At 38.9% G+C, this 16,235-nt stretch overlaps 1 protein-coding gene across 1 annotated transcript in view; it reads left to right on the forward strand.

The window, feature by feature from the left end:
* Positions 1-15,595, forward strand: part of LOC102219576 (aryl hydrocarbon receptor-like) — a 32,053-nt gene extending 16,458 nt beyond the window's left edge. Inside the window, exons 5-11 of the mRNA XM_005805275.3 lie at positions 1,056-1,188; positions 1,990-2,123; positions 2,622-2,824; positions 3,114-3,223; positions 5,307-5,448; positions 5,639-7,187; positions 11,451-15,595. Of these exons, the coding sequence (XP_005805332.1) occupies positions 1,056-1,188; positions 1,990-2,123; positions 2,622-2,824; positions 3,114-3,223; positions 5,307-5,448; positions 5,639-7,187; positions 11,451-11,591 (2,412 nt within the window). The 3' untranslated portion in view covers positions 11,592-15,595. The remainder of the gene's footprint in view (positions 1-1,055; positions 1,189-1,989; positions 2,124-2,621; positions 2,825-3,113; positions 3,224-5,306; positions 5,449-5,638; positions 7,188-11,450) is intronic.
* The last annotated feature ends 640 nt before the right edge of the window (positions 15,596-16,235 follow it).

The following is a 16,235-nucleotide window of genomic DNA, read 5'->3' on the forward strand; positions in this document are numbered from 1 at the left end:
TTATGCAGTTTATTTGCCACCAGTCATTGGTTTAGCGTTGTAAGGCTGATACTTAAACCCAGATAAGGAGTTTATGTTCAATATGTGGGTGGGATAAGCTAAAGGTTGTTCCTTTTAGATGTCTATCACTGCATTTTCTATTTATACATTGATTTTTCTTATTAGAGCCACAGGAACAGCTGTGCTCTGCAGAAAACAGCATGGTGGTGCATCCTAAGATCCCAACATAAACTGGCCAGAGCACCAAATTGAGCATGCATAGCTGCTTTTCTCTTTAGCTGGAGCCTCTGGGGGTTATGTGACAATGACGTTGTCTTTGCTATAACTAGTGATTGTTCCATCACTGGAGCCCACATCCCAAACTCAGCAATAATCTATCTAAAGCAGGGATCTCAAACTCCAGTCCTTGAGGGCCGCAGTCCTGCAACTTCTAGATGTGCCTCTTCTGAGGCACATCTAGAAGTTGAACCTGAACAGAATAATTAGGTCATTAAGGCTCTGGAAAACTGATCTACACAAGGAGGAGGTCATTAAGTCATTTCATTCCAGTGTTTTGTACCTGTGGCACATCTAAAAACTGCAGGACTGCGGCCCTCGAGCCCTGGAGTTTGAGACCCCTGCTTTAGATAGACTGTTATGCAACAACCATAACAAACACTTATTATTATTATACTTATTATTATTATTAGAAAACTGTTATGTTTTCTCTGACTGTTCCCCTGATCTAAAGTAATTCTGCATGTTCATGTTAATGTATCCTGGTTTTCTTTAGAGATTTGGGAACCCACATTTTCTAAAACAACATGCTACATTTCCACTGGAGGCAGGAAGGACCTCATGGTTTGAAGTTCCTGCACAGATGTAGAAAACCTTGCCCCAAGCCAATCTCAAACCACTTTACACTCCGTCATACCCCATGTCACATTGTTGTGCATCTGTGGGGCATTTCAGTGGTGCAGGAAGACACGCTGTGTCTTTTATGATTGTGTATCGTCTTTCTACTTGTCTCATGTACTTGGTTAATTCCTTCACATATTTATTTCTTTCCTCGTTAGACTGATGTCATTCACCAGAGTGTGTATGAGCTTGTCCATACAGAGGACCAGCAGGAACTGAGAAGAAACCTGCACTGGGCTTTGAATCCTTCCCAGGCTGCAGGATCTGCCATGTCCCAGGACTCCCCCCAAGGTGACCACTCTCCTCTCATCATGAGTTTATGATCTGCAGAGTCTTGATGAGTCTTTGCACTGTACAAACAGAAACAAGCTCGATCATCTACTCTTATTATTTTTGTTTTCCTTTCTTAAGACATTTGGGTTTTTATACTTCCCAAGACTTGATTGAGGGTGACACATTCTTACATGTGTTGTTTGATACTTTACATAGTTTTACAAAACCGTTAAATCAGTTTCTGTGTACCCAATGCTCTGGAGGTGCATTTTGGTTCTAGCTTTTTACCTCTGAGAACAAACAGCCAGACATCATTATGAGATGGTTAAGCACACAGCATTAAGCTGTGAGGCCAGCCCCGGCTCCAATCACATGACTCCGTAATCTTCACTGTGGCTTATGAGTTGAAGTGGTCCTAGATCTGTATGTAGGTTTTAAGATGCTTATGTTTGTGTGGGCGTGTCTGTATGTGTGTGTGTGTCCCTTTTGGTGGGGAGCTTTGTATTTAGGCTCAGATCGACAGTTCTAACACAACCAGGGTGCAGCTTGTCTGAGGAACACCTGGTTGCTCAATATATTCAGAGAGATGCAACTTGTACAGAACAAAGTCCAGCTCAATATGAATATGAAGTCCATCACCTCAACACATGAAACATCTCAGAACTGTGAGCTAAAACTGAATTCAGGAATGCCTTTGTCATAAAAAAACTACCAATAATAAAACATTCCAAAAATGAGAAACTAAAATCAAGAAAGTTGTTATTTCAGGGGATTTTCAAAAATAAAACATAAGAATTTGATGTGTTTTTGTTGCCATAGAGATGGAACCTGACAGCAGCTCTTCTTTGGTCACCTACAACCCCAAGCAGCTTCCACCAGAGAATTCCTCCTTCTTAGAGAGGAATTTTGTGTGTCGCTTTCGCTGCCTGCTAGATAACTCCTCTGGCTTCCTGGTGAGTTACACAGACTGGAGACCACAGGCCAGTGTTGCTTCAGGAGTATCTGCCTGCTTTAGCAAAGGTTTGGGTAGTATATTTCAATTAAAGATGCACAGAAATATACCAGGAGGTACCTTTCTTGTATTGAAAATGGATGAATATCCCTCCAATTTACAATTTTTTTAGCTAAATAATTTGTTTACAGAGTAAAATATGACATCTTGAAAATCAAAGTGTTTTAACTTCATACTTCACTCTATTCAGAATTCTTCTATTTATACAGAAATCACTGCTTATATTGACAATCTGAGACTACTGATGCAAAATGGCAACATTTTCTCTTTATGGTTGAGAATGTATGGAGTATATGCATGTGCAGAGGAATTAATAAAGATGAAGAGTTATTGTATGGGTTTTTTAAAGAAAGCCACATTAGTTTATAGTCACACACAAAAGGATGGGCCTGTGAGTTTGAGAGGATGTTCTTCTTGTGTAAATTTGCTTCCTCTGCAGGCTCTGAACATCCAGGGCAGGCTCAAGTTTCTGCATGGACAAAACCAGCAGCAGGAAAATGGAGGGAAGGGCACAACTCAACTTGCCCTTTTTGCCATCGCAACTCCTCTGCAGCCTCCGTCCATCCTGGAGATCAGGACCAAAAACATGATTTTCAGGACTAAACACAAGCTGGATTTTACACCCTTGGCCTGTGATGCTAAGTAATGTCACCTTTTACTGCCTTTATTGGTCTCATGCCCATTAGCTGCTTTCTATCTACTAGTGTAAATTGTTGCAGCATACATTAGCATAGCACACATTTTAGCACATGTGTGCTAAATTGTGCTAAAATGTGTGCTATGTTTCATAGCACACATTTTAGACTATCAATTATTAATGGTTCAAATGGCTTTCTTGCTTGGAAGATTTGAATCATATTGTTCAATTTCCCTGGAACAAAGTTTTGTTAATTGAGTGTTGTTGTTTTTTTTTTTTTCTTTTGTCTTTCAGAGGGAAAATTGTTCTTGGGTACACTGAGGCTGAGCTACGAGTTCGAGGATCTGGCTATCAATTCATCCATGCAGCCGATATGTTGTACTGTGCTGAGAACCATGTCAGAAGTAAGGACATATTAATGTCAGGTCCACCAATACGAGAGTTTTGTCTACCAATGCATTATATGGTTTTCCTACAAGCAGTCAAATGCAAGCACACTGTATACACGCATTCTGTGATTACAGTCAGCAGGGGGAGGTTGCTTTGGGTTTTGATCAGTTTCTGACCTTTCAGCTTCAGTCTAGTTCCACCCCATGTTACCGTTTAGGGACAGATACAGGAAATCCTTCCTGCCACATGCCATCTCACTGTACAATAAAAGCTAAATCATTGTTCTGCACTAATCAATCCAATTTTGCACAACTGCACTGTGGCACACTTCCTGTACATACAGTATATTTAAATATACATATCTGCATTTTTTGAATCTTTGCAAGGACTGCTCTAAGTTGCTTTTTATATTAACAGCATTTTATATTTTCACAATTCATAGCATTTTATTTTTTATTTTATCTACAACTACTACTCAGTGGTAGTTGTTATTGTGTCTTGTCTCTATGCTGTAACTACGAAGTAATTTCCCTGCTGGGATGAATAAAGTACTTCTATTCTATTTACTTGGTTTGTCATTTGCCACATTAACTGCTTGTTCATTTACTATTGAACAGCAGAGTAATAAAGAAGGGGACACACTGGTCATGTTGCTGCTTCAGTCTTTTATAACCAACTGAGCTGTTTACTTCTGGAACCAGTTGCACGTTGGACTGAGTCCAACATGCAAGGACAGAGTCATTGCATGTTGGGAAAACATCTCTATGGAGGTGCTCAGACTAGCTCTGTCAATAAGTAGCTAATAAATGAACAGAATGTTTGCTCCTTGTATGTTTACTGCAGATAGAGATTTGCTGACCTTGTTAATACCTCTCAAACATTAGAACATCTGTCTGATGTTTAATTCAGTTTTGTTGCCCCTTCTCTGTAGCTGATAGTTGCTTATCATCAGAGTTTTTCACTTTTGTTTTTTCTTTTTTGTTTAAAGAGGTCCCTGAAGACTCTACCCTGGATGTACTTACCATGTTAAAATAATATAGTCATAGTTTCAGTCTTCTAGCAGCAGCTCATTGTTTTGATTCTTATACATGGTTGTTAAGTTGTGTGTCTGCAATTCTGGCGTGAAAACTTGTGTAACATCTTGTGGTTGTTTACACAAGTAGTTAATTTTGTACCAATTTATACAGGAATGATCATCTTTAACAACTTTTATTATTGAATTGAAATATGGATTATTTTGACCCTAGTTCATGGCTTTATACACAGTTTTGGAGTTCTATACCAGGGCAGTGAAAACCTTTTTCCTTCTCCTTCAACCAGGAACAAGGTCTCTAATCAAATGTAGTTTTAATTTTAATTTGTCAGGGTATACTCAATGTCACATGTCCAATATCGACTTTTGGTACAGACAGAAGCATATTGCTCTTTTACCCTTTGCCCTATTACAAAAGTTGGGACGGTCAGGTCCAGTGTGTTCAGACAGCTTTCATAAGTAATCCTGCTAGATTAGAGAACAGATTGAGTGAAGCTGTGGAGCTGCCAGACTAAAGGATACATCCCATAAATCCACAACATGGGCAAAGTATTAGAGATGATACATTCAGCAGCAATGACAACAAGACAAATACACTTGGGTTGAGACACTGTCTGACAGATGTGCAGTCCAAAGATCTGTGCAGAACAACAACACTACTGAGAAACACTAATTCCCTGCAGCTTCTATCCTCAAAAGGTTTATGTGGAAGATCTCTGTTCTATCGTCCACATAAAGATGGAACAGAACAGGCCCTTCTAATCCTGTTCTATAGTAGAAGGGCCATCTTTAAACTCCAATGATAAAACAGACTTGAATGCAGTTTCACCTGTTGCCTCATTTCTATCTAGGATCACCAGCAGATTTATAACACCACAGCACTGGTCACATGAAGAATCAGAAAGTTGTGGCCAAAACCAAGGTTCTAAGAACCTGAAACATTTGAAAACATGAAAAGTCCTAAAGCTAGAAGACTGGACCTTTGTTATTCTAATAGAATATTTCAGTGAGCTTATTTAGATGTTTTTTGTGTTGACTCATTATGGTTGTGCTTGTGTGTTTAGTGATAAAAACAGGAGAGAGCGGACTGACTGTGTTCAGGCTCCTCACCAAAGAGAATAGCTGGAAATGGGTCCAGGCCAATGCCCGGCTGGTGTACAAGAACGGCAAACCAGACTACATCATCGCCACCCAGAGGCCACTTCTGTATGTTTCTGGCTCTATATGTTGCTAGTTGTACACAGAATGTGGATTCAAGAAATAATATGCATAAAAAACTTATTTAACATATTTGCTCTGACTGTTCCTTTTAAATGTATGAGCGTTATTTGAACACACTGGTTGGAAAAGCCACAGAATTATCCCTAACATGTAGTGTTGCTTGCTGTTTTCACAGAGATGAAGAGGGAGGAGAACATCTGCGTAAGCGCTCCATGCATCTCCCCTTTACCTTTGCCACAGGTGAGGCCTTACTGTACCAGTCCAACCACCCCATCGCGGACTTCATCGATGGAAGCCAGGAGAAAAACAGCAGCAAGTCCAAGAAAAGCCGAGCTGAAAGGCTGGCAAGGGATGGCTTGGATCCTGGTTCTCTTCTTGGGGCTCTCATGAGTCAGGACCAGTCTGTATATGTTTATCAACCCAACACAACCTTTCACAGCAGTTTCATTGGAGAGCAGACAAACTTCTCTGTCTCTGAACATTCAAGGCAGAGCCAGAGCTGGGATGTGCCTCATAATGGTGTTTTACAGCCAGGCATTTCAGAACCCAGCGCCAGCTTCGACCCACTGCTAGCTACCCTGGATTCTCTTACCCTGGAAGGTCAGGGTGTGGTGGATGCAGAGGATGGGAGCTGTTCCAACAGTGAGCTGTTTGGAGCTTTGGAAGGGCTGGGTCTTAGTGCCGAGGACCTGGAGCTGCTGCTCCTGGATGAGCGAATGATCAGGGTGGAGATGGATTCTGACCGTGTGCCTGCGTTGGATGACCTGTTGACAAATGACGAAATCCTCTCATATATCTACAACTGTATTGAAGGTAGGGCTGTTTCCATAGAGCATGGGAGACAGGCACTTCCTAGAACAACAGCAACGATCCCTACCACAGTGTCGGCATCTGAAAGTAATCCCAGATCTGGTGCTGATGTGCAGATACATTTTCCTCACTGTAAGCCTTGCCTGGTGGGGCAGGCTCCTATTGTGCAGCTGTCACAGCAGATGCAGCAGCACCTCAACATGCAAAAAGGCAGACTTGGCCATGATTGGAGCCAGCATAGAGACCAGCTGACTAATGGAGAGCTGCTGGGGCATAATCCAGGCCTCCACAATGGACACTGGACAGCTCAGGACACTCTCATCTGTGCAGGATTGCATCTCCAACACACAAACACTCAGCACATGGTTTTCAGCAACAAGGCCACAGAGCTGGATGGGCAGTTTCTCCAGCAACAAATGCACCAACAGTTCCAGCATTATCAGCAGTCAATAACACAGAAGCAGCTCTCCGAGCACTGCCATGTCCAACAAAGGTCAACCACTCTCAATGGAATGTGTGACGCCTTCTCCAACTGGTCCACAACTAAACCTCAGTGGCAGGATTTTGATTTCACTGAAAGTCCCGGTAACGACCCCTGTCCAGACAACAGCCAGAAACCTAATGCAATTACTTCTTTAGACTTGTGCACTAATTACAGAATGGCAGAAATGCCAAACGTGGATTCCACTGTCAGTGGAAGTGCTTTGTATGGGAAGGTTGGACAGCAGGACAGAAGTGAGTTCACAGTTTCATCTTTCCAGCAGCAGCAAGAAGAGATCGCCCTCCCCTCCATTCAGTGCCCTCTCCCCAAAACATCCCTGGAGCAGATCGTGGGAGTTGGAAAACCCTGCAGTCAGCCAGACCGCAGTGACATGATGAGCTCCGAAATTGGCAACGACCCAAGTAACAGTAAGGTGAGGCTGCTGATATTTTGATACTATTGTCAAAATGTTAACCAACTAAATTTTTTGTCTATGATTTTCAAAGTAGTTGCAGCTGTGCAGAGGCTCAACAAGTATGTTTTAACTACACTCCAGTCAGCAATGAAATATTTTGGTTAGGCTTAAGTAAGTGATCGATCTTCACTTCTGACATCTTTACTCCACTCAGAATAAATAGTGTAGATGCCCTGATCTGGACTTTTTGTCTGCTGTATGCAGTTTTGTAGCTCACCTGTCACTGCATATTAAGCAGTGTGGGCTTGGTATGTGGGAATCCGAGATAAATAAATTCTCCTGTCTCTTCTCTGGGCCTTTCCAAAGACATCTGATCTTACTCATTTTGCTCGCTTTTGAGTTCAATGTTGGCACGCAAGATGTAACCGAGAGAACCCGGTTAAAGGATTTTCAAAATAAAAGATCCTCTAGACTCAGATAATACATAAAATGGAAATATTTACTTATTTCTTGTGCGGCCTGGTACCAATTGGTCCACGGACCGGTACCGGCCTGCGGCCCAGGGGTTGGACGATGGCTCTACATCGCTTCAGGCTCTCTTTTCCCCATTACTTTTATTCTTGCTGGCTGGATACATCTGCATGCCAAAAAGCTTTAGATTGTAAGAACATGAAAAAAACATGTATCATTTAGATTTTAGTTCACAAAACTTCTTAATGTTGGGATCCCACATAAAATCAAATTAAAATACATTGTTTGTGGTTGTAATGTAACCAAAATCTGTAGGGTGTGAGTACCATTGCAAGACATTGTGGGAGTTTTCTAGTATTCTACAAAAGCAAGGAAACAAAAAAAACAAAACACAGCTAACAAAGATTAAGCCTTGAGCATAACAGGACCTGTAGGTCAATTGCTGATTGGTTTACAGAAAGCTTAAATTAGATTGATGGCAGAGATACGTTGGCGGTGGATAGTCAAAGTACTAAGATGAACACATGAAAAGCACAGACAGTGTTTCTGCTGAACATTGTTATTTTCAACAAAGCAGGAAAAGTCCAACACCAGTACCAACACAAGCATACACAGAATTAGCATCAAGACAGCCAGACTCTTTCACCTAGTCTGTTCTTTTTTTTTTTCTTTTTTTTTGCAAAGCTGCCAGCAGTCTGAAAACATGGACCACTCTGTCACTGTTTGCAACTCTGGTCATATTTTATTGTACAGTGTTTTTCTGGACTTTAGAAATAATTCCCATTAAATTACCAGTTGGGGGAAAAAGCAGCAATCCCTTAGCGCAGCACATTCAGTTCTTTAGATTGAGCATTCAGCACAGTGAAAATGTTTTTGTTTCCTTCTAATTTTGCTCCTTTTGTCACAACTTCAATTAATTTGAGACATTGTGTAAAACAAAAATAAAAACAGAATACAATAATTTGCAAATCTTATTCAACCTATATTAAATTTAATTGTATGCAAAGACAATATATTTAATATTCAAATAGAGAAACTTTATCACAGTTTTGCAAATATTCACTTTTTTATTTTGATGAATAAAACTGTTCCAAATAAGTTGGGACCACTGTGTTACATCACTTTTCTCGTTAACAACACTCAATAAGTGTTTGAGAACAGATACTACTTGTAGAAGTAGGTGGAATTCTTTCCCATTCTTGCTCAAGGTTCAACTTCAGTTGCTCAACATCTTCTTAATGTTCTACACTTTCTCAATGACAGGTCTGGACTGCATCCAGGCCAGTCTATTCCCACCACTCTCACGCATGGCATGATGATGGCAGCATATGTAGTTTCAAAACCTGGATGTACCCTTCAGCATTAATGCTGCCTTCATAGATGCAAGTTCCCCATGCTACGGGTACAAACACTCCCCCATACATCACAGGTGCTGGCTTTTGAACTTTGCTCTGATAATAATCCAAATGGTCCTTTAGCTATTTGGCCTGGAGGACATGACATTCATGATTTCCCAAAATAATTTAAAATGTGGTCTCATAAGACCACAGACATTTTTCCACTTTGGCTCAGTCCATCTTGGATGTTGATATAAAGTTGTTGTTTTGCATTGTAGAGTTCTAACTTGTAGATGTAGCAATTAACTGTTTTCACTGACGATGGTTTTCTAAAGTGTTCCTGAGCCCATATGGTTATATGGTAACAGAATGATTTTTGATGCAGGGATCAAAGGTCATGGCCATTTAATTTTGGTTTTTGGCCTTGATGCTTACTTGCAGAAATATCTCCAGATACACTGAGGAACATTACTCCTAAACAGTTGGACTATTTGCTCATGAAGTTGTTCACAAAGTGGCCATCCTCTCTTCATATCCAACCATGACACTCACCTGGTTCACCTGTAAAATGTTCCAAACAAGTGTTCCTTTGACTATTCCTTAACTTCCCTGGTCTTGCCTTATCTCAACTTTTTTGGAACATCTTCCAGATATCAAATTCCAAATGAGTGAATATTTGTAAAAACATAAAGATTTTCATTTGAACAGTAAATATCTGATTTTTCTCTTGAATTCATTTGAATACAACTTTAAAAGGATTTGCAAATCATTGTATTCTGTTTTTATTTATGTTTACACATCATCCCAACTACATTGGACTTTAAATGTTTCAACTAATTTTATGATCAACCAAAGATATTTTAAATTAAGTACAAATGATTTTTTTTAAAATAAAAGCAAAACTTCTCCAACTCTGCCTGCCTCTATGTGAAAAAGTATTCCTGTCCTACTCTCAAAAACTGTTTGTGACAACCTTGGCAGCAACAAAGTACTTCAAGAATTTGTACTAACATTTAGATCTTTTAGCCTGCTCCATGTTGTCAGACAGGTTCTATTAAAATGATTTTTTAAAATTCTACAGCTCTGCCAGGAACCAAAAAAATGTAACTAATAAAACCATTGTTTGAAATCTCCTTTTTTTATTGGGACTATGCTTAGCTGATGATGCCATTTGTTTTGATGTTTTAAAACAAAATGTATCAGAGAGAAAAATATACAAAAATCTAAAAAAAATACTTTCTCACGACTCTCTAGTCCCACTTTACAGGCAATGTCCAGATTTTAAACATCTGTTGTTGAAGACAGAAATCATAGTTATTTCATAGAAATGACATTGATGAATGAATAAGGCTCATTGGGTCTCTTTGCCTTACTGCAATGTTCTCATGTAACAATAGAAAATAGAGAATATGCAGGTATCCTTTATCTCATCTTATCTTTATCTTAGACAAAACTGGTTGATTAGAAAAGCTGAATGTAAGTGTGATATTGTAAGTAATTACTTCCAACTGTACTTAGATACACTGCACAGCTTAATAAGCTAAGCATATTACTTCGGACTGGATCTATAAAATTAGTCAGACATTATAAATTAACACACGACATACAGCTTTACAGCGAAGGCACTTTCACTCTATTACACAGAGCACAGAAACAACAATAATAAACATTTCTGCTACACAGAAGTTATCAATAAACAATTTTATGCTAGTGAATGCCACTTATACAGTTAACATCATTTAAACAGAAGCATGATAAACTGACAGAATGCACTCATTACTGCGACACAACATCAAACTTACAGTTTTATGAACACACACTGTCAGTTGCTATTTTCTTCTGAAGAACAATACAAGTCTGTGACTTATTTAGAACCTGCATTATTTTTAAAGCAGTTTTTCACTAATAATTCCTTCTAACTATTATGTGCAGTCTAGTTCTTTTGAGCAAAGAATTAACAAGCAAAGAAAATCGCAAAAATATACTGCTCAAAAAAAATAAAGGGAACACTTAAACAGGTGTTTAACACTTAAAGTGTTCCCTTTATTTTTTGAGCAGTGTACTTATTTGTAAATACTGTATATTAGTAGTGGTAACAGCAGAAGAAATATTATAAAATACATTGACCTTCTGCCAGTGTCTTGGTCAGTATGGGTGTGACAATGAAAAACAGAGCTACTCTGGACTAATATGATTGCACAGGTGGGGGCTGGGCCCCAGTATGTCTTTACATATAGCAGCACCTCTGGCATGAACTGAACAGACTACCTCAGTTGGCATCAGCACTTTCTATTCAACATAGGTAGAGTACTCCCTGGGGCAGGAGCACAACGTAAGGCTCATTTTACTGAGTGTAAATATGATCAAAGGAAATATGAAAGGTAAACAATGTGACATGGCGTGAAGAGTGAACACATTTCTCTACAATCACTAAAGTTTAACCTGAAGGTTCATGTCAATTTAACTCAAACAGATGAAAGGCTGCATCCTGGACACTTCCTATCCTGGAGACTGTGTCAACGAGAATGGAGCAGCGCCCCCTGCTGTCAAGGTGGTCAGTTCTGAGACTATACCTCAAGTACCTGAATTGCAAGCCAGCGGCTTCTACCTCTGACCAAGTCATTATCATGTAGCAGGACAGTGTGAAGAAGCAGAAACACAGTGACTGTAGCAGCCTTATGCATACAAAGAACATGTTTTTTTTCTGTTCTTCTATTTGCTTTTTGTGTGTACCGTAATCTAACTCATATTATCACAAGTTTGTTGTTTACAGTCTTTAAGTGTGAAGAGTCTAAGTTATGTTGATGAGTCGAAATGAGAATGATGTCAAGGTGAATTTAGGAATGTGTTCATTAACATGATTAACTAGTGGAAGCTGAATATCAGCCGACATGTGACAACTCAACAAGTTCAAATGAACAGAGGGAAATCTGTTGTCATATTTTAATTTCAGCAGATCTTTTGTGTGTATTTTCTTTGACAATGCACAAACCTGAGATTTGGTCAATTCAGATGATAGTTGAATATCAAGAATGTACAGTGATATCTAGAAAGACTAAATTTAAAGTAACACCACTTCAATAAGCTCCAGCCATCCCCAAACTGTGCAGTATTTCTTTTTCTACAACAGGAAAATGCCTCCAGAGCCGCTGTGGACCTGTGTTCACTTCTTCCTGTCCATGTGGGATGTGCAGACTGTCACTTATTTCTTATTCCTCCTGGTAAAGATGTTTAAATCCAGCTAATATTGAAAGAGCAAGATCTCAACCTGGACGTTTTAGGAAAAAAATAGTCTACTTTTAATTTAAATACATTTATTTGGTGGGAAAAAACTGCTGTTAAAAATAACTTTTTAACATAATAATGGGTGGCACAGTTACTGGTACTAAAAATAGTCTCTTTAGAGTAAATTTAACTGAAGTGTTTGATCCTAACAGCACAAATATAAACATGTACAGTCTTGTGAACTCTACTGAGACTTTAACTAGGACTGTGTGCTTTAATCAGTCTAAGTTGGTTTAAATTGAAGCAAATGATAAATATGTGAAAGAACTCCTGAGGCCCACTGTGAAGCATGGTGGAGGATCCATGTTGCTGTGGGCTGGTTTCTCTGGTGGACTCTACCAGTAAACTGGTAGTACCTCATCACTGGATTTTTGATCCACCTTTTCTGAGTCGAGCATCACAGAAAAGGTTCAACTGGCAAAAATACCCTGTCAGTTGCCACCTCAGTTCCCAGAGCTAAACCTTGATCTGAAGAGAAGAAAGCATCAGGGAGGGTCAAAGGTCACTCTCTAAACGCTCCAGCCTTGTGAAGCATTAAAGGTGAAGATCTTGTTCTACAAGATCTAGCAAACAGTATTAATAGCAGGGCATCGATAGTGAATTTAAAACAATCATTTCTTGACTCGCTGTTTGTTTCTCCACTGAATAAATGAACTCACACTGGAGATTTTAAAGTATTTTCTTATTGTGAGATGATGCTGCTGAAATATAACTCCAATTATACACATCTTTACTAGCATTACAACTAACTTTATAAATCCCTGCTAGCAGTGAAGTATTTGTACCATGATGATGGAACTTGGATCTGTAAACCTAGACGCTGCTCAGATACCGAGGATTCATATCAGCTGCTTAAGGTTTTCTATGTATTTACAGGGTAACAGTGAGACGTTGTTCCCTAGAAATGCTGCTGAATTTCTAGAAACTAACATCTGACAAATTCAGATAAGTTTCTGCACGCATTTGCCATCTTCAGTCTAAACAAACCATTCAACATATTTCTTTGGTAAATCCTCCCATCACACTGTGAGAATGTCATGTTTTAGCAGTAATATTCTCTACATGTTTGGCACTTAGAAATATGGATGGAGAAAATGATGAATAGAAATACTGAGCACTTTATTTCAAGCAAACACTAAATGCAGATGTTATAATGCTGAGTTTCTTTTGGAAAACATAAAGTATTCTTGTTTTGAGGACCACTCTGGAGGATTTCTTTTCATCACAAACTCAAGTGCTTCAATAGAGTTTTTTCTGTTAGATTTTCTTTTTTTGTGTTTACTTATTATTGGTTACAGTTACAGTTGGATGTGTTTTCCTCCTGTCCCTGTAATTCCTACCACTGCTGGACATTGTGGACCTGATTTGAGGAAATTATCTGTACAAGGAAAGCAGAAAATGATCCTTCTCTTCTAACATGGAGTAGCTCTTGCTCTGCAAAAAGACTTAAGTCCAGACACATGCATAAAAATTCAGTTAACCCTTTTAGAAGAACAGTCCATAATTTTTCCAAGTCATCTTATTGTGAAGAGATGAAAACGGACGTAAACACACCAAATGTCTGATTCTAAATATCTGCTCCAATGTCTTACTTTTCTTCTTCAGAGGTTGTAATTAAATCAGGTGAAAACGTTCAGGGCCACAGTACTGAAGAGCCCTTAGAAAACTGTAAGATGTAATAAACCAAATGGTGGACATAGAGTTGATACTACATATTTACATCCACAGTATAAAAAAAGACAGAACCTTTTTTTTCCCCCTGTGTCTGACATTAAATCAGATTAAACGTTACTGTTTAGGTCAGTACAGGTTACCAAAATTACTTATATTTGCTAAATGCCAGAATTCTGAGATCACTTTTCTTTTATTTTCTAAAATTTCCTGCAGTTTGAATTGCCCTTTAAACCCTAACTTGGGTCAAAGGTGTTGGGTTTCCTTCCAGAAACTTCTCACAACAGTTTGCTGGAGTTCTGGTTCATTCCTCCTGATAGAACTGGTGGAACTGGGTCAGGTTTGTTAGCTGCTTTACTCTCACACACCTGTTTAGATGTACCCACAACTTTCACCCCATGAGTCTACAAGACTCATTTCATTGTGGATAATTTTGTGGTTTTCAGCTTTAGCCAACATGTTCACAAGGTCTTTCCTCTTCTGCTGTGGAGCTGATCCACACATTTTACATCTAAACATGGACTTCTCTAGAACACAGAACCTGCTTCATGACAGGACATTCGCATGGTGTTTATTGTGTATATTTGTGTTAAGAGATCCGCAATTCTCTTCTGTTGGTTTCGCTGGGTGTTTGAAGTATGAATTACTTCAGTTTAACTTAAATGTTGTAAATTAAACTATGAGAATCATATGAAGCTATGGCATCATTGTCTGGACTTTCCAATTCCCAGGCAAAGTAAATTCAGTATAAGTAAAGTTCTGACTTTAAAGAAAGGTAATATATTTCTATACTTTCTCACTGTTCTGGTATTTTATGCATTGAAACATTCTTGGTGACCTTAACTGACCCAAAACAGGAAAGGTTTAAATGTCACACTGTGAGGAAAAAAGAACATTCTTCATCTTTTTGTACAGTCTGTCAGGATCAGATTTGTAGATGGATGCTGGAGGGAAGCAGCTCTGAATGTCTAGGAAAACCCAGGAAAACGACTGAAACGTGTAGCTGAGGAGAATTATTCAGATTAGTAAAGATGCTAAAAGAGATTTCCACTTAGTAATTCAGTTAATAATATTGACATGCATTAACAGCATTATTGTTTCTAATGAGATGGTACACACACGGAGATGTTAGCGAGTCAGTTTGCTATACTTAATAAACTTCTGTGAAATTCTAACAATGTGAAAAAAATGTGTATATTAAGAAGTTACTGGTATGTACATAATTTTATGTTGAGTATCATTTGGAGCACAATTCTTTTGACTATATCAAAGTTATCATTTGTTTTGTATTTGTAAAAGTTCTCATGATAAAACGGATTCTGTGACAGCCTGAAAACAGTGCCATACAGCAGAGCTTTGTGTCAGTAGGCTGAGTTGTTATAGAGTCTGAATCTTTTGTAGCCACAGGAAGTTTCAAATGGGGCTGCTGTGGATTTTTACTGTGATCACTGTGCTCTCTTTTTCATTTTTCCTCTTGGACTAAAACCATTTGTGCAGCTGTGGGACTGCTCACTCATACTTCACCATCTCTGAATGCTCCTGTTTGTTGTTCACATGACAGGAAGCAGCAGGAGTCTCCATCCACTGTCAGACTCCTTGCTGTGGATCCCTGAAATGAAAAGGTGCTATGTGTCCCAGCATCAATAAATCATTACCACATGAACTGAATAAAGTCTCTGCTATGTATCTGAAATCAACAGCTTGTGAACAGAATTTGCTTGACTTTGTTCTGTGATCAACGGCTGGAAGAGGGAAGAAGCTGCCACACAGAAGGACATGCAGTCATAACATGAGGTTTGCACTAACATGGGCATTTTACACTGACAGAGTGAACACAAACACTGCTTCTCCATTCTGGAACTTATCTGTAGAAGATATTTTGAAAAGAACATGCTCCAGACTCAGTAATGTGGGAACAAAAAGCCTTCAGTTCTTTAGACCCAAATGTGAAGTCATAAAAGAACGAAAATAGAATTTCCTGTTAATATCAGCAGAAGGTTAGATGCAGGTACAGTACATTGTAATCTCTGTATTTAAACATTAACATTTTAAAGAAGATGGAACTCAGTCATATTAATGAACATTCAGAAGAATGTGGAGAGCTTTTCAATCTACCGACTTATTAACATACTTTCTTCATGACTTGTAGGTTTACAACTGTGCCAGACTTTCCATTTCCAGATGATATATTGAACAGTGAGATGTTGAAAACCTGTGAAATCTTTTTATAGCCTAAGTCTGTTTTAAATTTTTCCACAGCTCCTTTCTGACCTGTCAGCTGTGTTCCTGGGACATCATGATA

The sequence above is a fragment of the Xiphophorus maculatus genome, chromosome 7 (assembly GCF_002775205.1).
Source record: "Xiphophorus maculatus strain JP 163 A chromosome 7, X_maculatus-5.0-male, whole genome shotgun sequence".
Classification (NCBI taxonomy): Eukaryota; Metazoa; Chordata; class Actinopteri; order Cyprinodontiformes; family Poeciliidae; genus Xiphophorus; species Xiphophorus maculatus.